Source organism: Anthonomus grandis, chromosome 2 (assembly GCF_022605725.1).
Source record: "Anthonomus grandis grandis chromosome 2, icAntGran1.3, whole genome shotgun sequence".
Taxonomy (NCBI): Eukaryota; Metazoa; Arthropoda; class Insecta; order Coleoptera; family Curculionidae; genus Anthonomus; species Anthonomus grandis.
Window position 1 is genome coordinate 36,064,913 of NC_065547.1, and position 25,626 is coordinate 36,090,538.

General features: G+C 31.5%; 1 protein-coding gene across 3 annotated transcripts in view; it reads left to right on the top strand.

The window, feature by feature from the left end:
• The window catches only part of LOC126747606 (serine/threonine-protein kinase BRSK2), a 155,634-nt gene extending 130,267 nt beyond the window's left edge, over positions 1-25,367 (top strand). Inside the window, exons 7-16 of one of the 3 annotated variants that reach the window (XM_050456354.1) lie at positions 2,468-2,667; positions 10,784-11,005; positions 11,160-11,287; positions 13,348-13,572; positions 18,007-18,144; positions 18,263-18,429; positions 19,287-19,470; positions 19,551-19,714; positions 20,970-21,221; positions 21,284-25,366. In XM_050456354.1, coding sequence (XP_050312311.1) covers positions 2,468-2,667; positions 10,784-11,005; positions 11,160-11,287; positions 13,348-13,572; positions 18,007-18,144; positions 18,263-18,429; positions 19,287-19,470; positions 19,551-19,714; positions 20,970-21,197 — 1,656 coding nt within the window. In that variant the 3' untranslated portion in view covers positions 21,198-21,221; positions 21,284-25,366. Of the gene's footprint in view, positions 1-2,467; positions 2,668-10,783; positions 11,006-11,159; positions 11,288-13,347; positions 13,573-18,006; positions 18,145-18,262; positions 18,430-19,286; positions 19,471-19,550; positions 19,715-20,969 lie in introns of all 3 variants that reach the window. The other 2 variants (XM_050456362.1, XM_050456345.1) reach the window with 2 other exon arrangements.
• The last annotated feature ends 259 nt before the right edge of the window (positions 25,368-25,626 follow it).

The window sequence follows — 25,626 nt, forward strand, 5'->3', positions numbered from 1 at the left end:
ACGCTCGGAAGAATAAAAACATTTGTTTCTTGACTTATTGTTGATTCTAGTTTGCCCACAATGACACCTACAATTTAACCCATGTTAAAAATAATTCTACGCTCCTATTATAAATGTGTTTTAATTATAACTTAAGAAACCTAGACTTAGGTATGAGGTGTAATGTATATATATATAAAAAAAAAAATAATTTTATACTGTTTTTTTTTATAAAAAAAAAAAAAATTTTAACGGATTGTACCTGAATGTAATTTTAACTGCGCCGTGGTTTTTGTTTTTTGTTGTTTTAATTTTTGTAACTTAAAGAACATTTATTTTAATAGTGTTTTTTATGTACTTGAAATTACTTTGTTTTATCTCTGTAATTACTTGAATCCATTCCAGTGTCCTGAGGATGACTTAATATAAGTCGAAACGTCGGCATTTAGGTAAACAGGTTTCTGTTTTATTTCTGACCCCACCCAACAACCCTCCGCAATATTGAAGATATTGGGTCACAAACACGAAATTGAAAGTAACTCTAATATTTATTAGCTTGTCTATGTTTACCTCGACTTGACGTAAAGATGCTTAATGTAACGGAACAAAATGTAAGTCATATTTTAAGTTATGTTACAGAATAAAACATAACAATACACTTTTTAGGTAGATGATGTATTTCTTTTGCCAGATAGAACATTTTTCAAATTGCGTATTATATTTCTATTATCCTGGATAAATTAAGTAGTTATAGTTACCGAGCTACGTAGGAAATACGTTGATAAAGAAAGAAGTTTTACATAATTAAAAAAAATATATAAAAATTAGAGTATGGATTAATTTAGTTTATATGGTATGAGCCAGATTAAGCAGAGTGGTAAATCGATTATCAATATCTGTTTCGGTCACTTAAAAAAGCTATTAAAACTTGTTAAATAGTTTTCAAAGTTCATTAAATATTTAATGTTTGGCAAACAAAAAACTTAATTTGGGTTCATTAGATGGCTAAATTGAATTTTCAATTTTAAAGCTCCATTAACTAGGTAAAAGATTTATAAACATGAATTCATCACCACCATACATACTCTCTTTAGACCATAACAAAATCTGCAGCAACTGAAATATGTAAACAAAAAAATTTTTAATTATTTTTAACACAGACATTAAGGTTTGTGATAAAAGCTAAGGATTGCCAGAATGACATGGAAGAGATAAAGATATAGTTATGAGTACAGTAATTTTTTATTTTATGCCGTGGCATAACTCAGTCTTTATAAGATAAATAAAACGTACTTATAGATTTTAAAAAAATGAAATGTGATTCATTACTCTTTAGGACAACGAAGAATAGAACAAAAATGATAGTTTTCCAAGCAGTTATTCAGTGGTTTATCTACGAGTTTTATGAGAAAAATTTCCAAATGATGTCTATAATAAAAGGATGAGTTAGTTAAGATATTCCGTGATATTTTTCTCTCTAATAAGGACGGTACTTGCTAATTAAATTAAGGTACTTGCTTGTTAATTAGTTTTTTCAGGATCGGATAACCACAAAAACAAATTAAAAATTTGGAAGAAAAAACGTAAGAAATCAGTTTTCAAAAAAAAAAAGGAAATTAAGCATGAAAGCTTAAAAAATCTATTGATTCGGGTTAAACTTTTATCATAGAGGCTTATTCTTCCTTAGTGTAGATGTAGTATTTTTAGCTGAGTACACTAATTAATTATTCGCTCCTGTCAGTGATCCCACAGATATTTTTTATTATTTTTCCTGTATCTTTCGCAATACGTATCGGCAAATGCCGTTTTTTTTCTACTTCCTGACTATTTTTATCATTTCACTCCACATGTTAACTTTCTTTCTTCATTAACTACTAAACTACAAAATTTGGCAGCAATTAGTTTAAAGCATCTCTGGAATGTGTTAAATATCTGATCGTAGCGGTCTTCCAGTTTAGAAAGAAAATGGTGAAAATGCATAAAACATTAGAAAATATTTCTTTAGACAGCAATTGACAGTATGTGAGCATCCCGATTAAAAATTTTTTCATTTATTTTAAATTTTAGATGTACACCAAATACACATGAAAAGTTTAAAATAAAATGACAAATTAAAAATTTAGTTATTCATTTTATATATATATGTACATAGATATTTCATTTAACTTAATAGAAATTTGACATAGAGAAAGTTGCCTTGCGTCTAAATAAAGTAGAACTTTGCTATAAATAAACGTATATCTGACAAACAAAAATGAGGCCATATTGACGTTAAAATGAACCGTAGCTGTGCAGGAACTAGGCAACGAGAATGAGATAACGATGAAAGCATCACGTACTCGTCGTTATTTCGAAAACCTAGTTTCGCTGTTATGAAAATAAAGCAAATATGTACATAAAAATATGTATAAAATTTTACACCTTGTACTTTATTGTTTCTTTTTTAATTTATTTTTAGAAAATGTGAGTTTAAATAAAACTTTTTTAGCTGTCGGAAATTAACAAACATCCATGGGTGACCGCCGGTGGCAAAGGAGAACTAGAATTAGAACAGCCAATGATGGAAGTAGTCCAAACTCACGTGTTACCGTCCATTGATGCTGTAGATCCGGATGTTTTGCAAGCTATTTGCAGTTTAGGCTGTTTTAAAGAAAAAGAGAAGTTAATTCAGCACCTTCTTAGTCCCAGGTCAGTTATTTAATTTCATATTATAAACAGAATTACGTAGGATATATGAGAACATATGTTTTAAAAAAATAATATATATTTTGACAATATTATAGTATACCAATTTTCTTATAACAATTAATTTTTTTATCTCAAGTAAACTAAACTTGAAACCAGTGAATGCGTACACTTTACTTTTATTATTAAATATATTTAAAAGCAAATAACGACAAAATGAGCCGAAAAGGGAATAACGAATAAAAAGCGTAGTTTTTTAATGCTGGGAGGTATCTTCTTAGGGTATATCATCCCAATAAACATTTAACTTTAAAAAGCTGCTAGTGGAGCGGGATATGATTTGTGAAGGATGACGTAAAAAAAGTCACCGTTTGTCTTATGATATCCTATATATATTTAATTGCAACTAGAGGTCAACCGTTTCAGGCAAAACCCCTAAACCTTAAATCTTACGGTATAGTGTATATAACTTTCCACTAAAAACTGTCAATTCCATCATTTTTCACGAAGTTTTTTAACCCGTGTCCTTTCATCAGGCAGTTATCTACATTCATCATTTCAATTTTCTGGTTCTCTATAATATTCAAGTCGATGATAATACCCGTCTGCAACTGTTTTATAGTTTTAATTCCATTAAACTGAACATTTTAAAATTTGGTTAGTATTTAGAATGTTTGTAGACGAAAATTATATTTTTTGGCCTATATGATGGTGAAAATAAAACACAGGTTATGGGTTAATTTAACTGTTTAAACATATGTATGTATAGTCTATTTGTAAGATGTCAATATTGCAGTGTGGAAATATTTCGTATTTCTTATAAAGTGGTGAATGCAATTTTCATTTAGCTGTCTTTTTTCAAATGCAACAATGCCTTTCAGATATTTCATAGGAGCTTGCCTCATAAATACATATACAGGGTGTTACAAAATTCGGTGCAAATATTTTAACAGCGTATTGTTGGGATCAACATAAGATTTTTTCCTATTAACATGTATGCTAAAATGCACCCTCTTAGAATTCCAGCCCTCGCGAATTGCTCCTAGAAAATCTATTATTTGGAATACTTATTAAAATTATGCTTCAGATCTTTTGAAAATTTGCGAGGTCCCGTTTTTCTGGGTGCTCTTTCTTGACATTTATCGTCACGAAAATTGGGCTTACGTCATTTTTCTTAAAGAATTCAGGGAGACTTACCCTTATGATGGCCCATATCTTATGTTTCCGATAAAAAATGTGAAAATCTGGAACACCATGAGAAAATCTAAAATTATCGTTTCTTATATTTTTTCGATACAGTTAATTTGATCTTACAAAAATGAAAGCAGTTACAGTCCACTCTGTTTTTTTCGAATTTGATAGTTAATCGAGTTTATTAATGCTCCTCATTCGTTTACCTGCGATTTTTTCGAAAAGGTTAATTGTATCGAAAAAATGCAATAAACACAAATTTAAGATTTCTTTATGGCTAACTAAATGGTTTCAAATTCAAAATATGCTTTATAGTTCTAAACATTTTTCGTTGTGAACAAAGCTCTATAAAACAAAAAAAAGTAGATGAGAACGTTAGAACATTGAAAGCTTTCAATGTAAGTGCTTCAAATAAAGTGCTGATAAAACCTAAATCTAAAAAAAACACAATTAGACTTATACCAGTAGGAACTAAATATATTAAAAGGTATCATTATAATTCTTTAACATCATAATAAAGTCTTACAACAAGCAATTGTAAAGTAGGTTATTAAAACACACCGTTTAGTTTGATTGTCATCTATTAATTAATTCGTGTTTGATTATAATAATCGTTACATGTATTCAATATTGCTGTGGTAGCAATGTTCCACTTAAGCTATTGCCTAAACATTCAACAAATATTAGAATAACTAATAATGTACAGTGTGTTCCCTACACAATTTTCTGACTTCCTTTTTAAATTTATGAGCCTGAAAAATCTGTTTTATTCTGCAAATGGTTAAAAAGTTGACGACTATTATACGCAACAGAGTCATGTATCTGCCTTGTGGAGTAAAAATACAAATTCTGACTCAAACTACCACCATATTTCTTATGTATTTAAAGATACTGTTTCAAGTATAAAGAGACAGGACAATGTTAAAATTTTGTCCGCAACAAAGATAGGCTTACATGAATCTGTAGCTTTTGCTCTATTCATGTACCTAATTTCCCTTTTATGCAACACAAATATTATTATTATAGAACAAAAAGCTCAAAAATATATGCCATACCGTAAATGGGATTCAATTAATGCAAAATATACCTGTTTAGTCTTACCTTTTTCTAACTCATTGGAGATTATTCTTGCAAATTGCAAACCAGTTTGATGCAAGTTTTCTACCCAGTTTTTCAATATGTTGTTGAAATTTTAGTATATTATCTATTTGAATACCTAAGAATTTAATATCTGATGTAGTGCTTAACAACTGATTAAACCAAAGTTTAATTGAGTCGCACTAAGTTTTAATTAGAGGCAAGTCATATTGATTATAATATTATACAGCTATATCACTCCACAGTACAGTGGCATCATCCGCGAACAAAGTATACATCCCCGAAATCTTTAGGCTCATAAAATCGTTAACATAAAACAAAAATAAAATTGGGCCAAGAACCGAACCCTGAGATCACCTGTGATCATTCAAGGTTTGCTGGGTAGAGGAAGCACTATCAAAACACACAGACTAAGGTCTATTACTCAAATATGAACGGAACCATTCCACTGCCTTACCCTTGAAACTATAGATATCCAACTTACGCAACAATATTCTGTGACTAACACAATCAAAAGCTTTCGTTAAGTCACTGAACAGTGCCGTCATTAAACTTCAGATAAAGCCTTTCTGCTAGTGCTGCTAGATTTTTAAATTTCGTATCGGAAATATAAGATAGGAGTTATCTGAAGAGTAAGCCCTTCTGAATCCTTTCCTAAAAGTGGATTTTCACCATTTTTGGGACGGAAAATGAAAAGAGCACAAAAAATGGGGATTTGTAATTTATGTAAGGATTAGTAACTGAGGAAGCCTAGGACTACCCTAGGTTTTAATTGTGTCTATTAGATGTAGCCCATCCTTTCAAGGCATCCAAAAAAAGCATCGACAAAAGCACGAATTTTAATAAATATATGAAATATATGGTACCCAATTTATGGTCAGATAAAATAATTTCTTTTCTTATACAATTAGAATTAACTCTGATATGTCTCAGCTATGTTAAAATCATGTAAATTTTGGAGGGTTCTAGCATAGTGTTGAATATTCATTTCAGCTCTGTCAATAGGGTATTTAAAGCCATACTGCTCTATTTAAGATCTTTCTAAATATGAAAATTATTTGTACGTTTTAAATTATTGAATAAAAAAAAATTACAATTCATAGCTACTAAAACAGATATACGTATGCCAGAGGCCCATATTTATCTATATATTTCATACCTTTTATCGAAATTGAGGTCACAGCATTCATGACATAATTTAAAACTAGGGTGACCTCTTTTTTAATAGTTTAATATTAAATTGAGGACCTTGCATATCTTGACATTTTCGAGCCAACAAGATGTTTTCTGAACTACGTTTGAAGAATGCACTTCTGATGCTCGCAAATGACTTATGTATAAGGTATTGTGACACTTGTAGCGTTAAATTCATAGCTTAGTAAGCGATTACTACTTATTAAAATGGTATAGAGTATTGATGGAGCATTTGTTAACGAATGTAATAAAAGAAATATTTACTTTAAATTTAACAAGCATAGGTATATAAGTGGTTTGTTTGTATACTAAATTACTAGTAAGTTTCTAGAGGTCCTTCAAGAATCACTACGGCGTTTTTAATTTTCAATATTCTTCGATGATATCAGTGATAATTACTGTGATATGTTATCTTTACTTTATTGTAATATGACCTAAGCAACAGGATGAATACATAGTTTTCAACCAACTAAGAGAGCTTATAAAATTGTTAAAACAATAATTTTCTTAATCAGTGGAAATCTACAGAAAAAATTATGTGTATTTCAGAGAATATGTTATAATATCGTTATCGCTTTTCCGGTTAATTATTTCAGATGGTGTCTGGTTATGAAACTAAGAGCCTAATGTAATACAATTGGGCTTTGAGGTGTGAACCTTTATTATAACTGACATCAGCAGGTTAAATTTTTTTTTAAATGCTTTCTGAAGAACAAAACATTAACAAAGTGCGTTTAGTTTTGTTAATGTGGCTTTTACGGCAGCTTCTCAAATTCGTCTTGGTCAGAAAAATATCTAGTATTATAAAATATGATATTTTAAATATATTAACCCATAACTGCCATGGCCAAAAATAATAGACTGCACTGTTTTTTATAGAAAAAGTCTAATTTTTTATTTTGTTTTAAAGTCATTTGTTTATAACCATTTTCACATTTTTATAAGAAAAAGAAACGAGTTTGGTTAATTGTTATCACTTTATTAAGAAAAATTTTGGTATCCACTTAAATTGACATAGAAATGCACTTTCTAAAATCATAATAAAAATATGCAGTTTTTTTGTGTCCAATGGTGAATTTTAGGCATCCTAACTGCTACCTAAAATAAAAGAAATTTATTTAGATTCCGTATCTAAAAAATGACAAGTATGTTTTTGATCTTACTTTTCAACGCTACTTCGTGCGGGCATGATTTTTGCAACGAAATTGTTAACAGTTATTGCACGTTGAGCTCTCCTTACATATACTTTACATCTTTCCCTGTTTTTTCCTCGTTATGGATCTGGATTTGCAGCAGGCATTGAAACAATATTTATTCCGGAAACTTTAAAAATTACGTCACGAAGTTCTCTCGGTAAATATGTTTACTAAGTTCTGCGAGTCATAAGTTCTTGACTTTAAGTAGTTAGAGATGGGCTTGTTTCCATTATTTGATTTTGTTGAACTCCATTAAAAATTAGATTAGCATGTATTTCTTCAATATCCAAAATGTGATCCATGATTGGATGTGAATATCCAATCGTATTACTTAAGGCTATTACAAGTTCTTGTGCCAGTTTTGTACCATGCACATTTCTGATCCAATGAGTCCACCCATTTTTTGCCTCATTTTAAAAATTTTCAATCTCTGGCTTTTCATTAACCATTGTATTAGATTGATGCATACATGCATACCAACAACATCACACGATTTTTCTTAGGAACAAAAGATACAAGACTTTCGCTTCCTGTAAATCTAAAATAGTGCAGAATTAGGTGGCCTGTCCTTTTGGATTTGAAATGCAGAAGGGGCCTTCTTTTTATCACTGACAATTATTTATAAACATACTAAAAATGATGATAAAAGACAAAGTGACTCGAAATATATCATGGCCAGTACCATTAGTAGCAAATAACGACCTTAGAGTTTCATTATTGGATTTAAATACCACAACTAAGTATAAGAACAAAGGGGAGGAGAAAGTAAACTCAAAGACAATAACGATACACGATGGTATAAACTTATTTTATTTTATTTTTATTTATGTTAGTGTGAGTCAGTGTACAGTTTTTTGTATTTAGATAGGTCTGATGATGCCCTAATGCGGCGAAACGCGTAACCTTTAAATAGACGCTTGATTTATGAGACTTGGACTTTGAGTTTACTTTCTCCTCCCCTTTGTGCATATACTTAAGTCTCTTTGAGAATAATGGATGATTATTTTAAATTAAGTATAAGAAGCCTAAAAATGTCTAAATTATTGGTATTGGTACTGGTATTGGTACTGGTATTGGTATTGGTACATGATAAATTTTGTAAATTATATTTAGAGGGTATATTAGTTATTCTTTCATTGGTTTTCTCAGGAATTTCTAATAACATTTATTCACTAATAATATATTCGCAAGCATCAGCCGGCTTTTTTGCCATAGCAGCTTGAGCTTTTCCAATAATACCAAGTAAATGACTATTTAAATTATGCTTACGTGTACGGGAAGAAGTAGGAGTTTTAGCCCACTTTTACCTATTTTTGCTATAAAACGCATCTCTGGAGTAAGCCATATCATTTTCCCTATCCGAAGATTCACTACCACTTTCGGAATTACTAGTAAGCTAATTATTTTTATCCTCATCGTCCCGTTCCACTTTGCTGTCTATTTTGTGATCATTGAACACAGTGAGTTTTTAGGGTAGTGAACACACTAGCCTCGTCTAAAAACTCACTGTCACTATCTAGTCCTTTGTCTATAATTTTTTCTGCCTCCGTTTTTTTCTGTGTAAGAGCTTTTGTATTGCCACTACATATAGCCATTTCAAATTACTCGCTAATCGCACTAGAAACACTTATGCTATAAGCGAACGAAATTTTCGCTGATTGATAAATCACCCGCCGCGTCAGTCGAAGATTAGCAGAACGCATACAGCGCACCATCTATATTTTGGTAGCGAAACTCGGCATTAAAATGGTGGAGGGTCAAATGTGACCCGGCCATTTAAGGGTTAAGATTCTCTGCCCAGCTATAAGTATATAAAATAGTCGTATTTGTGAAATCAACCTTTGATGAGACCAAAAGTAAGTGTAGGCATTATTGACACTATTACTGATGAGGACTATAAATTGTAACCTTACAAAAATAAGAACAAAACTTTAATTCTTGGAAACCCTCAAGTACTGCCGCGTCATCCTTCACCAAGTCAACACGTGGTCGTTCTTTCCTTTCCTATCCTTGGGATTCCTTTCCTAAACCCTTTCCTACCCCTTGCCGTTGGATATAACGTGTCTTTAAGAATTAAATTTAGTGAAAATATCAAACCTACTTCCGCGTCATTATTCACCCAGTTCACACGTGGTCGTTCTTTCCTTTCCTATCCTTTGGAACCCTTTCTTAGACCCTTTCCTTCCCTTTGCCATTGGTAGCTGAACCTATTCAGGCCGGTAGCCAGGCCGGATGATGTCGGATGCATTGTAGGAGAAGCGTCACCGTGCATTTCAGTATTAACAATTGTGAAAATTATCGATTCGTGGAACAGAGTACTCACCCGACGGTGTTCCCGAATCTCCAAGTCGTGCTGGCAGATTGTTTCGTAGCAGAGCCGTTAAACTAGCAAGTCCAATTCTTCGAAAGTACGCACTATTAAGGGACTTCGAAGAGCACGCTTACAGGTTTAATTGCAGAAGTCGTTACAGATGTATTGTTTTAAATCCTATTAATTTTCTAAATGATTTTAGTTCGTTTAACTGATTTTAATATGTTGTCAAATCCAGTTTTCTTCGTGTGATCTTTGACTCGTCTTAGTAGTGCCTTCTGATTTTTATTATGTTAGACAAAATATGCTAATATTTTTTATGGGATTGGTGATGGCAATCAAGCCATGGAACTGGTCTAGGTGAAGCGATTTAAGCAAAAGTTGTTGAGGGAATTTCGATTGAAATGTTTGGTTTTCAACAGGTTTACTCAACAGACCTCCAGTCTTTTCTCTTATGTTGATTCGAATTTACTAGTTTTCCTATAATGCTTTTGGTTTTGATCTAGTTGACTATTACTAGCACTGGCATAAATACATCAGTAAACTTTTGAGAATAATTCAAATATTTGAAATTAACTATTAATCGAACTTTCGGCATACATTGCCATTCTACATGTCATATTTATTTGCATGACAAAAAAGTGGCACAAAAGTTTTTGTAAAATATCTGGATATGTGACTATTATGGACCAATTAAAGTCAAGTGAGTAGAATGTTTATCTTAAATATCTAGGACAGTCTTCAAGCGAGCTTCTGCTAAAGAAGCTCTTTTTTTTCAATTCAGCCTTAGGAAAACTGAGTTTAGGGAAACAAGTTGTCTAACCGCTACAATACAACGAACTGTCAATATTAATTGTCCTCTTACATCTGAAACAATTTTATAATAATTATATAATATATTCATATTACCTCTATTAACATTAAAAGTATTATTAACAAAGTTCCAAAACACACAGCAAACAATATTTAGCCCGAAACGACCAGGATTCTGAAGAATCCTATAGTTTCAAACCCAAACTGTTAAAAAATATAACTGCATTGTTTTTCTTTTAAAAAAATATATTTAAATATTTAATAACTTATAAATATTTTGTCATGTTTAAATTTATTTCCATACTTCCCTTTTTAGTCATAACACCGAAAAAGTGATCTATTTCCTTCTTCTGGAAAGGAAGCGAAGAAGACCAGCCTGCGAAGATGAGGCAGATTCTGTGTTACGAATACGACCTACCGAGACTGCAGATCCACCAAAAAAACGTATCGATACGTGTAGAGTCAACGGGTCTAGCGGTATTCAATTTGCTCAGATCAGTGAAGGTTCACCCTTAACACCTAGAAGATCACATTATAAGTAAGCAGTTAATAGATAAATATTTTCCAATAAAAAATATAACTACTCCTTATGTAGCGGTTGAAATATATTGATTTGTTTTTAGTATAAAAATAGTAGTTTTAACAAATTGAATAAAAAAAAAGGAATACAACATTTTTATTCTATTTATTAGACGTCATCATGCTAGAAGAAGCCCGTCAACTGGAAGTACTCACAGCAGCCTTAGTATCCATTCGCCTACAAGGTCGTCCGGGTCATCAAGTCCGATCATGTTTAATAGTACTCCTTCGAATACACATTGTAAGTACTAAATAAACACCAATTTTCTTAATAGACGTGAATAATTTTAACACATTGTCTCCTCTATAGCTTCATGATTGCTGATGGCCTTATTGTTATAAAATTAGTTTAAAGTTCTGATGAAACATCCAGTGGTGTTTAAAAAAAAATAATAAAAAAATACTTATCTTTAAAAAATGTAGCACCAAACACATGCGGGTCTTGATATATTTCAGGTTTTAAAAGTGCATCAAGTGGTCATAGACATGCCTTACAATGCTGGACTTTAGTAAAGCATTTGACACCAGATCATAGAATGATGTAAAAATAATCTTGAATGATCATATTTTTAACACCAAAGTAAAACCTCATAATTAATTAATAAACAAGGAAGGAAGCACCAGCACTATGTCAATTATCAAAAATTACGCAACCATTCCTTTTAAGTGGAAAGCAAAACTTGGGCATAATTATCGATAAAACAACAAATCTTGAAACAGTCAAAAATAAATTCAAAGCAGCTTTAAAAACGTATATCATCTAATAAACTCTATCTACCTTCAAAAATAAATACTTGCAGGATTTTTAAATAACAATAATATAGATATTGCACTTGTACAGGAAACCTTTTTCAAAGCACGCATGAAGCTAAGAATTAAAAATTAGCAAATATTCTATGCAACAGACTTAATGTAGTGGGCGGAGACACTGCAACCCTTATTAAAACTGACATAACATTAGATATTATGAAGAACCACAATTGGAGACAAATCAGGTAATCGAAAATACAACAATAAAAATGTATTTTGACACCAGAGAAGTTGTGCTGAAACTTAGTATACAAATCCCCATAATAAGTACTAAAATTTGAACACTTAAGTACACTTTTTGCTAACAACGTTCCAACAATCACTGTAGGAGATTGGAACCCAAAAAACTGGGATTGTGGAAGAATCAGAGCTGTAGCGCCCACAGAATCAACATATTATTATAATATTTCAGATATCTTAGATAACTGCATCAAGAACTGTAGCCACAATATTGCGGCTCAAAATTGTGAAGTTCCTTAGAACATACTCCTATCTTTATAACAATAACCCAGACATATATTAAAAAACTAGTAAGTTAATAGCAAGCTGGGAAGTTTTTACCTAAATCCCGCAAATTCCACTGCAGATCCCGACTTAAAAACAATAGCAAATAGTCTGACAAGAAGAAAAAAATATGTTGTGTTCGATTTTAGAAACGAAAGATTTCCTTAACCAAATAATAGCAAATAATGTAAGACACATCACCTTAATAAACCTTAATAAAAGAATACAAATCAATAAAATGATTTAATAGAAAATAAAAATAACATAAAAAGCCCTTGATATACACCCCAAAGGTCATAATAAATATAAGAAGGCTAGCAAGAATAAGATAAGCCAAGCTAAAAAAGGCATATCTCAATTTCAAAAATTGCAAAACCTTAATTATGGCATGATAAATTGTCTTAATCTTGTTCTCCAGTGTCTGTCGACTGGTCGTGGTCCTTATATCTGGAGATCCTGGTAGCTACCATTCCATATTAAACTCTTTGGGAATTCTCTGAAATGTAATCCACGTCACGCATTCAACAGGCTTTGTTTTATCACCAGTACATTATACTAGCTTATCTTTACTGCAACTAAAAAATTCTCATCCATTTTAATGCTATAAATCGAAAAGGAAAAAATATCTCGAGTTGAATCTTTTAAATTTCTATTGCAAATTAATTTTACTGTAACATAATATAATAACTATGTCATTGGATTTAAATTTCCTTAATGAACGCGTTCTAAAAGCATATAAACTAGTCTGACGTAGCATTCGCTTTTAATTACCAAAACTTCTTTTTTTTAATCAAAGTTTCTCTCTCCTCCTATCCTAATTTGACACTTCATAACAAACAGAGTTTACCCAAAAAGTTATGAAATTGTAGAGAGCGTTCTTTAGAATGATGCTTTTAATATATTTTTATTGTTGTTATAAAAATTGCGAGTTTATGGTTGTTTAAGAGTTTTCTTACAATACATTTCATATAATATAATTTATTACAGCCGGAATGTCTTCTCCAGTAAACCAACGTACCACACCGTCCCACCACTCGCCCATTACTAGTACGCCAACTCACCGTGCGTCGTCTCACGTAACGTCAAATACTCACGTGACAGTCACACCTCCGCCCACCCATAATACCCCGACCCACCATAGGGCGAATAGTAGCGGCGGAACATCGCTCTCGCTAACTTCGCCCGAAAATGATACTAGTAGTTTAGTTACAGGTAAATAGCTATTTATTAAGTGTTATTCTTTTATCATATGGTGTACTTTCTTTATGCCACGGGTTCAAGGGAGAAAGTTGTATTGTATGTGTAAAAAATATAATTAGAAAAACAATCAGGTTTTTCTTAGTCTACCTAATAAACTTACTTAATAAAATCAATGGATTTATAAGGATAAATTAAAATTATCGGCCCCACTTATTTTTGGTTAAATTCCGTTATCTGTAGGAAACATTTCCTAACAAATTAAAACTAGAATTCACCTATCAATTTTTAATCCCGCATGTCAAAGATTTGTTAATTGCATTTGAACGATCAGTCAAAGCTAAATACTCATAACGTAACCTAAACTAGCTTTCGCTAAACTGCCAAATAGTGATGAAAATCTAAGACATTTCTGGAGGTTGCGCAGCAAAAATCGTTTTGCATATTGTCGTTTTGCACCTATGCCGACAAAACTTTAGTTTCAAGAGCTGTATATTTGATATATCTCTGAACTCATTATATCTCTGTAATTTTTTCATTGGTTAAAATATTTTTTTTAATTCATTAATTTCATATATAATAATTAGTAATTTAACAAAAATTAGGAACAATTTAAATATTTATGCTTAAATACTATAAAAACAAAATTTGCACGTCCATTTTACTGAGTTTCTTTTTTATTAAGGTCATTATTATCTTACAGCTACATAGTAAAAGGAAAATTTTTTTCTTTATCGATTGGTATACACAAAAATATTTTCGGAATAAAATTATAGGTTGACCTTATTACGGTTATGCCTTTAAATGTAACTTTAGGGTGATTATGGCTCTCAACTAATAGTTCTTTAAAATCCGACCTTGCTACAATTCTTGTACAATGATTCTGATACCTACAATCATATCGGTCGTAGATCGGCCACTCAAAATAATGAAAGAGCTTTTATAGAATGATGCAAATACGATTTAATAAAACCATGAAAATAATAACTGAAAAAAACCATCTAATTTAATAACACTATCCACAGCTTTGTGCTTAACTCACGGTTTTTAGAATACAGTTAGATTCTTTAGAGCGATTAGATTCATACGAAAGTAATATCGGATAGCGCAATTATATTTATCTAGAATTAGCTGCGATAGTCTTCAGACTCGATAAATCAAAGTAAGTTGCATGGAAACTTTGCATTTGGATGAAAGCCTCTAATTATATCCTGCACAATCCCCTTCAAAATGTTTCACTTTTACATTTTGGACATACTGTAGCGCTGTACTTTGCTTCTATTTCGTGAGAAGTAGAACTGTTATCTAAGAAGTCTAATTCATATTATTTAAACCACCCAAGCTAAAGAAACAAAAATTAAGAGTAAAAAGTTAACAAAAATGATTGAATAGACTAATGTAAAGAAAATTTTTAGGTCTTTTTGATTCTTTCTGCTCGATAAAGGCTAACGATTACGTACTGAACAGAAAGCCTCATTAATGCACATTCTAATTTTACCTAGAACCAGTCCTAAGTCTGGTTGTATCTCTAAGTTGTATCTGTCTTACACATAAATTGTAAATATGGACAATGAGGTTGAATATTATTATTTTATTTTTCACAAACGTAGTACATAGCCTGTCATCAAAGTCCTATGCATAATTGAAATTAGAGCACATTAATTTCCTGATCATCTTAAGGTAATTAGCAAACCGCTGAAGAGAGGAAATTACTGTGGTTATCGAAGATACCGAAACATTCATTGATTTGACTGGTTTGACTATTAAATATCTTTAAGAAATCGGTGTACATGGAATCAATCTCCTCTGTATGCAATGCATTGCATATTAATGTGAACAATCATATGTATACACGTTGTTCCGAAAATTACGTAACATTATTTTACCAACCCCATCTATAACTAAAAATAAGATAAACACTTTTTGTATAAAGTTCGAAACTTTATTTGAAAAAAAAAATAGGTAAATAAAAAAAATGTTTATTTATTAAAGTTAAAGTTAAAAGCTAATAAAAAGGTTAGAATATCAATCAAAATAAATTCAAATTACAGCAAATATTTAAAGTAGAGTTGCCATTTTGCTGGAGATATAATTGGTGTCCGAGTAGCCAAAACGGATTTATAGTTTTTGACTGCAATCTGTGTGAATATACACCATTTTGTCAGTTACATTACTGCTGATCAGTTATTTTGCCTTCAGGGTTATGCCATATATTTCTGTTTAAAAAACACTTGGTATAGTCCTTAATAAAGTTGCATTATGCTTAATTCAAGATCTCTGGATTGTACGCCTGAGCTCTAACCTGTCTTCGGCTTGGAATCATCTGAGCGATCATACATACTGCCATTCGATGGTGCCAATGCCCGTTATATTAATTGTATAGCGTTTTTTAAATGCAAGTTGGCGAAGCAGAGGAAGAGCGTTTGTTACGTTCTGCCAGAATCGAGCCATTCATTGATTTGAACAGAGCGAACGCGAGTCATTGTAAGCAAGACGACCTCTCTAGTAACGTCAGGCAGAGCACTTCCAATGCTTTTGTTTCTGTTGTTATGCCGTTATATTGACGTCTGTCATGCTTTGAATAAATTACCGATAAATTGAGACCTGTTATACTTTATGGTTAGCATAGTTCTTATTATACCGTGTAGATCCATATAACTACTCTTGGGAAGAAGACATAGTTCCTACAAATTGTCCGCGTACACTGTTCATATGGCAGGTATTCTCTATAAAATTTTTATTGGCACGATATATAAGTCATCTACATCAGCTATTGTGTAGTCGAAATTATTATTTAAGCGAACCATGAAACTATCAGAAACCATTTTCACAGTAAACTGATAATACCCTACTTGCGGTCATCTGAGTCTGGATCACCATGCCCTTTGTTTTATCATCCTGATCCATAATTTTAATTAATGCTACTCGAGTGCTTCTTATTTTAAACAAGTAAGCATTTTTCGCCCTACCACTTAACAGACGGTTGAATTTGTTGATACTATCATGGATACTGATGAATACAGATTAAGGTAAATCGGGTTTGTTACCAAAACTTTATCCCCTATATATCCTTATTCTTTAGCATAATTTGTCCAAAGATTTTAAGTAAAAGAATATTAGGTAATAGGCTTTTGGAGTACTATTGTACGCCTATACACGGAAATTAGACTTCCTCAGCCCTGTAGGTCTCAATACTTTTTGAGACATGCTTCACTCTTGCAAGGAAATGAGGATCAAAATAGACTACTTGGCCTCCTAATTATATTGTCCCTTATTAAAAATACTAAGAAAAAAAGTTTTGACATTTGCATCTATGTCTACCACTAACTTTATGCGAATCTTTATAATTTTAGCACAAAATTGACAAATCATTACATTTTTTGATATATGAATTTTTTGTCTTATTTTTAGCTACAGATGCAATTGGTAAAAATATTGCGATACAATTTCATGACACACAAGTTTTGTTTAACAGTGTTGCCAAGTTTCAAAATTTACCTGAAATAGGAGGAAAAAAATTGATGATTTTCAAAGACCGATTTCTCAAAAATTTTAAATGTAACACCCTGTACTTTTTAATTTCACATGAAAGCCTGTTAAATCCCCTTTCCGAAAATGTATAAATTGTCTTAAATTCATTATTTTTTTTACAGAGCCAATTTTAGTAAATGACACCTTTTTGAAAATTGTCCTAGAATACATATTCGGTGATTGATGAACATTTTCTGGTAATTGCCTATGTATCGCTTTAGCATGATCATAATTAAATAATTTGCGCTATTGTCATGTCTATAAAAAGTATTTATTCTATGTATTAAATAAATTACAACTATTTACAACAATTTTAACAACAAACAATTGAAGAAATTAGTTTTAATTTATAACTAATAAATTAGCTGCTGAATTTTACCCTTATTTTGGTCGGAACACAAATGTAGACGGAGAAATAAGTTGCCGAAGGCGTTTTGTAGCATTCGCGGTGTAATTTGGTTGAAAACGTTTACTATGTTGTTTGTGTCATTTTAAGTGTGTGTCCATTTAAGACAATTTATACATTTTCGGAAAGGGGATTTAACAGGCTTTCATGTGAAATTAAAAAGTACAGGGTGTTACATTTAAAATTTTTGAGAAATCGGCCTTTGAAAATCATCAATTTTTTTCCTCCTATTTCAGGTAAATTTTGAAACTTCACTGTCAAAAAAAACTTTAAAATTATTGATGAAGTTCTGTGAAAACCGCACATTGTTGTCATTTTACGTTCTCGACTTATAAGCAGTTAAAATGTCTCAGGTTATAGATGGAAACCCTGTATTGACGCTATATGACAAAAGCAGTTATATTACAAAATAAAAAAGGTTACCTAAAATTTAATAAATTTAATATTTGTTTAAAAAGCCATAACATTTTTTTATACCTACAAAATAATAAGATATTGCTTTGGGCTTACAGGTACTAATATTTTAGCTCCAATGACACCGCCTGGTTCTCCACATTTAAGTAGTACAAGTCACCACTGGCGATCCAGGCTTACTACTATTAAAAACAGCTTTTTAGGATCACCTAGATTTCATAGACGAAAATTGCAAGGTAAGTTCATTTACGCTCGGTAAATTTAGAACGGAAACTGAAGAAATAGTTATTACTGATATTAAATCCATTTAACAAATTATACCTGACGTTATTAAAAATAATTAATATTTTATAGCATCTTCAGAAGAAGTTCATCTTACACCAGAATCGTCTCCGGAATTAACTAAAAAGTCATGGTTTGGAAGTCTGATGACTACGGAAAAAGATGAAACGTTTACTATATTAGTTAAAGGAAAACCATTAGCCACAGTAAAAGCCGATTTGATTCATGCATTCCTATCAGTAAGTATTAATAAATTTATTATTAATTTTACTCTTATATTAACTTTAAATCGAAAAATTCATCCATTATTACATGAAGATGCTGGTCATACTTTTTCATAAAAACCACAAAACACAAATCTACAGCATCACATCAATATTTAATAAAAAGACGAAGGTTATTGCTGCTCATTACTGCTCCTTATTTTTGTTTCAAAGTTATTAAGAAAGAAAGAAAGAAAGAAAATGTGCTATATTACGTAAGAATAATCTTGTGTACAAGCATCCTACAAGCTAAAAAAACAAAACACAAATACAATTTTAAAAATTGACAAAACAATGAACAAAATTAAACACAAAAAGACAAAACTTTTTGAACATACTTAAATTAAAGATAACTAAATAAAACAATCAATTACTAAATAAAGGTAAACTTGTTGACAAAACTAGAGAAGAAAAAAGGAAAAAAAAAGAAAACTTTCCAACATGTCCAAGGTTAAAACCTATCATTAAAAAAGTCATCCAGGTTATAATATGCCTTAGACAATAAAAGCGACTTTAATTCTCTTTTAAATTTCTTAATATCCGATATATGTCTAACACACAGAGGAACATGATTGTAAATTTTTTTACTTATGTAAATTATTGAGTTTTTGGTAAGGGAAGACGTAGGAATAGGTAGAGGAACATCATTTACACGACGAGTCAAATGGCCAGTGTCAGAGGGTTAAGAAATATTTCACTAAGAAATTGCGATAAGCAAGAGCTGTCCTTTTTTTTGTTTAAAAAAACGGTTGTTAAGTTGGAAAAAAATTTGATCTAACACAGTGGAAGGAAGTAAAAGTAGGTTTTATACTGACTTTATCCTTATTTTATAGATAGCGGAGTTAAGTCATTCCGTGTCCAGTCCAATGTCTTTTAGAGTCGAATATAAGCGAGGGACAACAGGCCCCGCAATGTTTCAACGACATGTTAGATTCCAAGTGGATATTTCTATTATAACAAAACAAACTGAGAATTCAAAAGAGCATCTCTTTGCCATCACTTTTACTTTATTATCTGGTAAGCATTAAACTTGTATCTGTAAAATTTTTCGTTTTTATTTTAAAATGGAGGAAATATAATTGCAATTACGTTTTTAGGTAATATTCGACGCTTTAGAAGAGTTTGCGAACACATTCAAGCACAAGTGTGTACGAGACGACCTCCACCAAGTCCAAGAGCGCAAAGAAAATTCACAACTGAGCTTAGCGAAAGTTCCAGCTGTGGTTCGGATTCTAGCGAATTGTATTTAAGTACAAGACAAGTAAGTGTACCATAATTAAAAAAATAGCAGGAAAATCTAAACACTCGTTAAGTAGTGAGTAATAATTCAATCTGTTTTTTCAAATTTTTAGTAGTACCCAGTACATAATATACATATATTAACATATTAAGATTTGAGACAGATACCGTACTAGCATTGATGGTTTCCAGCTTTATTAATAATTATTATAAATAATAGACGATGACCTTCTTTGGTGCTCGAGATTTAATGAATAGTAACAAAGAGATAAATGAAACTACAGTACAATACAAAAAAAAACTTGCATGATATCTTAGATGCTAGAAAACAATGTAAAGATTATCTCTAAATAAAACCTACATTGAAGTGCTCCATATTTATAGAAATGCAGAATAGTTTTTAAATGTTTTCTTAAGTCACTGTCCTTATTTGTATATTTTAATAAAACAGATCTTACATCTTGTAACCTTATCTTTTTTTGCAAAGGTAAAATTTTTTTTTGCGACTATAATAAATCAACTCATTATAATAAATTAACTCCCCTATTTAAATAGGGGATGGAGATGGAGAAAATGAAAATGGGTAATTTATTATTGTAACTTTTAGCACGAACAACAGAAATCAATATGACATTTAGTTTAGGTTCTATAAATTACTAATCTTAATAACATTTCAGATAGCTTTTTTTATGATTATAACAATTACGCCTCCCTAGATGTAGAATTATTTCTAGACTATTTTATGTTAAAACGAACTTAAAATTTCCTGCAAGCGTTACTTGGCGTTACCCGTGGCGTAGCTAATTTCTTATAAGGATGTATAAGTTGTTTGAGAAAAAAAATCATAATTTCAGGTAGGGCATGGATATTGCATACGTCGATTTTTTATCTGTGACTTATAAGTCTGCTAAAAAAAATGTAAAATAAACTGCGGTATGTTAGTTTCTAATAAAGCTGTCTAACGAAAAGTCACGACTTGCTTCTTATTTAGCCAGAAGACTTTTACGGGGCGGTTATATTCATTGGATCTTTTAAAACATGTCATCTTTTTTAAGTGTGTTTTTGCTTTTTCGAAATGTGTTTTACAAAATCATCTTATTTGAGAAAAAAAATTTTGCTTTTAAATGTGTATAATATGTTTCATTAAAAGGCGCCTAATGACGCATTATTGCGGCTTTCGATCGCACAAAATAGATTATCATTATTGCCGGCAACAATTCATTTATTTTTATATAGGTAGGTCATTGCGAAGTATGCAACACTGTATATTTTTATAGGTAAATGTTCTTCAACTAGAAGGAAGCGACCTAGAAAGCGAATGCTCTGTTTTCGACGTACGTACGGCATCACGCGAAGTATCTCGCCGGGCATCTACAAACAACAACACAGAGACATTAGAACAGAATCCACCGGGTACTCCAAAGGCAGTTCGTTCCAATTCAGAAAATACGGACTCGTGCGAGAAAACCTGCATTACTACAATGTCAGGAAGTTCTATTGCGTAATATTCGTTGGTTTTATTTTATAGGGTATGTAATTTTTTTGGAATTTATTTTGAACTATTTGTTGATTGGTACTGTGTTGTGTTTAGGGGAAGTTTGACCAGGAAGCAGGTTTAATTGGCTATATAGGAGGCACACAGATATTTTTAATTTGGGTTTTTAATGTAGATTAAGTGCTACATTAAAAAAAAGCTCACTGAAAATGCATAATTGACATTTACAAACATGTTTCAAATCAATACAAACAATATCCAATAAAACGAGTTAATAATGAGTTATTGAATAACGAGTATTACATTTTGATGTAACTACTCGTTTTATGTCGTCTAAATAGTTTTCTAAATTATTGAGTATATCGTTTAAAGCATATTTTGATTAAATTGTCATATTTTTTAAACTTCTATTATACTGGGTGTTAAGTTGAAAACTTTCAATGGAAATATGTCTAAAACTAAGTTAGAAAAGCGCAATTTGGTGCAAATAGAGGAACTACAACCACCATATTTTGGTTATAGGGTGAGTCACTCCTTGGGCCCGACCCAACCCCAAAATTTTAAATGACACTACCTTTTTTGTGCTACCTTAAATTAAAACTCTCCTGGAATAGTATTCATATGCATAAGAATTTTTCCTAAATTTTATACAGGGTCAGAGAAAGATATCAGAGGTAAGTTAAATAAAATAAAATCTGTTTTATAAAGTGGCGAAAAACAAAAAGTTCAGCATATAGTACTTGTTGAAGCGGCATAAGTAAAAGTATTATGATATTTTGCTATGAATTCTAGATTGTCTCTACGCCAAGTTTCACAGATAACAGTAATTTGTCATGAATCTATACCCCAGGTGTAGTAATTTTAACCTCACTTGAAGAAGCAAAAATTTAAAGACCCATAAAAATCATAAAGGATTCTGCCGTCGCGCCGTCAGAGGCGTGCAGGTATTTATAAAAATCTCTTGGTGAATAATAAAATAAAATAAAAATTTTTAAGTTAAAGTTAGAGTTTTACTGACTATTATTTCGTTGATCTGGTTATTTTTGAGATGAGAACTTATTTTTATATTGCCTACTTAGGTACATTTTTATAACGCAGTAAAGTCGACTAGGATTATTCACTCAAAAACTTATTTATATTATGGCAAAGTACTCACCAATGCTTAACTAACGTTCTGAAAGACTATCCTCAGAAATAGAATCATCAAGGCCAGGTTGAATTATTATTTGGGGTATGGGTGGCAAAACGGTATACTTTCTTTCAGTTTTAATTACGTGCTCAACACAATTTTTCCATCTATTAGTTTAGAATTCTGACACAATTTTGCGGATATTTTCAATAACTACCGCACTTAATGTTGGTGAACTGTTGCACTTTTTTAATGCGAGTTGTTTTTTTAATGTGCCCCATACTAGTTCAATGAGGTTAAAAATACAATAATATGGAGGCAACCTTAAAACGGTGTGTCCATTGTTCTTAGCAATGTTATCAATAACATACTCATTTTTAAAGTTATAACCTTTAATGGTATTAAGCAACTCCTTATTTAAGGGGATTTTGTTAGGGACTGGAATGTTCTTAATTTTCATAAAAGTTATGATATCTTGTTTTTTAGAGCTGTTGTTTGGTATTTTATTTAATATCCTGGAATGGTAAGATGCATTGTCCATAACGATTACTGAGTTTGGACGAATGTTTGGTAGGAGCTGCTCAGAGAACCACTTTTTAAATAATGCCGCAGTCATGTCTTCGTGGTAATCAGCCAACGATTCAGAAATATTTTTAGCAGATAAAAATAAAGCATTTTTAACAAATCCTTCTGTACTGCCAGCATGAAGTGTAATGATTCGCTTTCGCATTTTGTTGAACTATCAACCCAACCGTATTTAACTACGTCATGCGTATCAAACCAAGTTTCATCTATATAAATAATATGTATATTTAGGTCCCGATACAACTTAATACTACGTAAATATTCTCTCTTAAGATACACCGGAGTGTTGCTTAGCACTTATAGTCATAATCAGGGTACTCGACAAGTTTTTCTCTAATCATTTCCAATGTTGGAACCAAGTTAGCCTTATAAAAGTCGTATACTATACGCCGGATAACGTCTGACTCTTTTTCTTTTCACAGAATGGTCTGTAACATCTCCCACTTTTAAAACGCGATAAATTGTCGACGACGGAATTAAAGTTAATTTATGAATACGTTTAATTATGGCATTTTCTGACATATATGAGGACTTTCTTGTCTAAGGCAATTACAAATATTTAAGATTACTCTTTGACACTGAACATGTAAGTCTTTATGTCCAAACTCGCTGGATTCCTCACCAGCTACACTACTTGTCGATACTGTATCGGCTACCTCAAAAGGTCTCCAGAAAGCCATATTAATAAACAAAAAAAAACAATAATAACACTAAAATAACCATAGGAATTAACAAGGAAATAAAAACTATTTAATTATATCAAAAAAGAAATAAACAACAATGTAACTCCACAAACTTTAACAAATCGCAAATTAAAAAACAAAGAAATATTATAATATTCATACAACACTCTCATTAAACATCAGAGCAAGTCTAAAAGAGCCGCCTGCCTCGATTCGTCCTGCCACCTGCCACTGTCCTAAAACTTTAAAATAGTCGGCTTGTCATAGGCGACTTTTTTTTTAAGGCGGCAGGGGCTCTGGGCGCTGCATCCGGTTTTGATAACCGATTTCTATGAATCGCTGCACGAAGCGGTATGCTTTAACATCGACGCCTGCATTAGTACGCTGCCGCTGTTCCATAATCCACGCGGATTTGGCGATCTTTTAATGCAAAGCAATGTGTTTAAAACAGGCCCCAGTCTATAAGTCTTCCCGCCGCGCCGGAACGCTTTTAATAGTTTTTATGGTCATTCAAGTGACTTTAAAACCACTATACTTAAATTAAGTCATTTTCATTGATATCCAGGGATTGCGCGAGGATGATTCTAACCGAAGAATAGCATTTTGCGATAAAATGACAGAAAAATTACCTATTTCTCCTGAGTTGCTAAAAAATATTTGTTTTAGCGATAAATGTACGTTTTTTTTAATGGTTCTGTAAATAAACACAACTGTAGATACTGAAATGATAAAAAGCCGCATGTTTTTAGGAGGAATCGCACACACAGTATCCAAAAAAAATCAATGTGTTGCCGGAAATATTGGGTGACACTATTGTCGAGCCTCCATTTATTTATTGTAACCTTAATGACGAAATTTACTTGGAAATGTAGGAAACCATTATTCAACCTAAAATTGTTACAGAAATAGAAAATCAGTTGGAAATTCATGGAGGTAGAAACCTAAACGAAGATTTATTACATTTTCAACAAGATAGAGCGCCACCCCTTTACCACAACACCTGTTCTTCCTGTGAGGCAATTTTTACAAAATACGTTTCCAGATCAGTGCCGCCGAGATCACCAGATCTAATACCCCTCACTTAAAAACTGTTGTGTTTAAAACGCAACTAGCTTCACTCGATGATCTTCGGCAACCGATTATTACATAACGTGCATCTATTCGAAGAGAAGTGTTTTAAAATTTGAGAAATGAGTTTGAAAATAGGTTACACTTTTATTTAGTTCAAAATTGAATGCATTTTGAGCATCTAATTAAATTAAATAATACTTCATAACAACAGAGTTTACTTTATTTAACTTATACCTTTCTTTGACTCTGTACAAAATTTAGGAAAAATTCTTGTGCAAGTGAATACTACTGCAAAAGACTTTTAATTTAAAGTCTTTTGCAATTTCTTGGGCTGCATCGAGCCCAAGGGGTGACTTACCATATAACTAAAATATGGTGGTTGTATAACACCTGTATAACATTTGTACCAAATTGTGCTTTTCTAACTTTTTTAGTTTTAGAAATATTTGCGTTGAAAGTTTTCAAATTGATACCCTCTGTAAAGTAGGCTATTTGGTTGTTATATATATTTAATTTGAATAACCAGTACTGTTGGTCAATCTGACCACCTAGTTTTAGCAAAGCTATAAAAAATATTATATATTATTATAATAGGTAAAAAAAGCAGTAAATCTTTTTATAATCGTTTTTCATCGTCTTTTGCGGGCGACTATTAATTTTAATTATTTTCAACTTCAGCTTCATTCAATACATTTTATCAGTGTTCATATATTTGAATAAATTTCTCTTCTTCCCGTTCTCCCATCATTGTTTTATTCGATTTTTTTGTTCACACTCTTTGAGTCTCATTATTTTATGTTATATGTGCTAGTAGGTTATTTTTATATTGATGATGTTCATCATAGCATCATGGTTGGTATTTGTTGTTCTACAGTATATGTATTTTATAATGAGCATTCAGTGGTATATTCTTTAGGCGCTTTTCCTACTTAAAATTTTATAAGTTGTATAGGCTTGATTTATTTTTATAT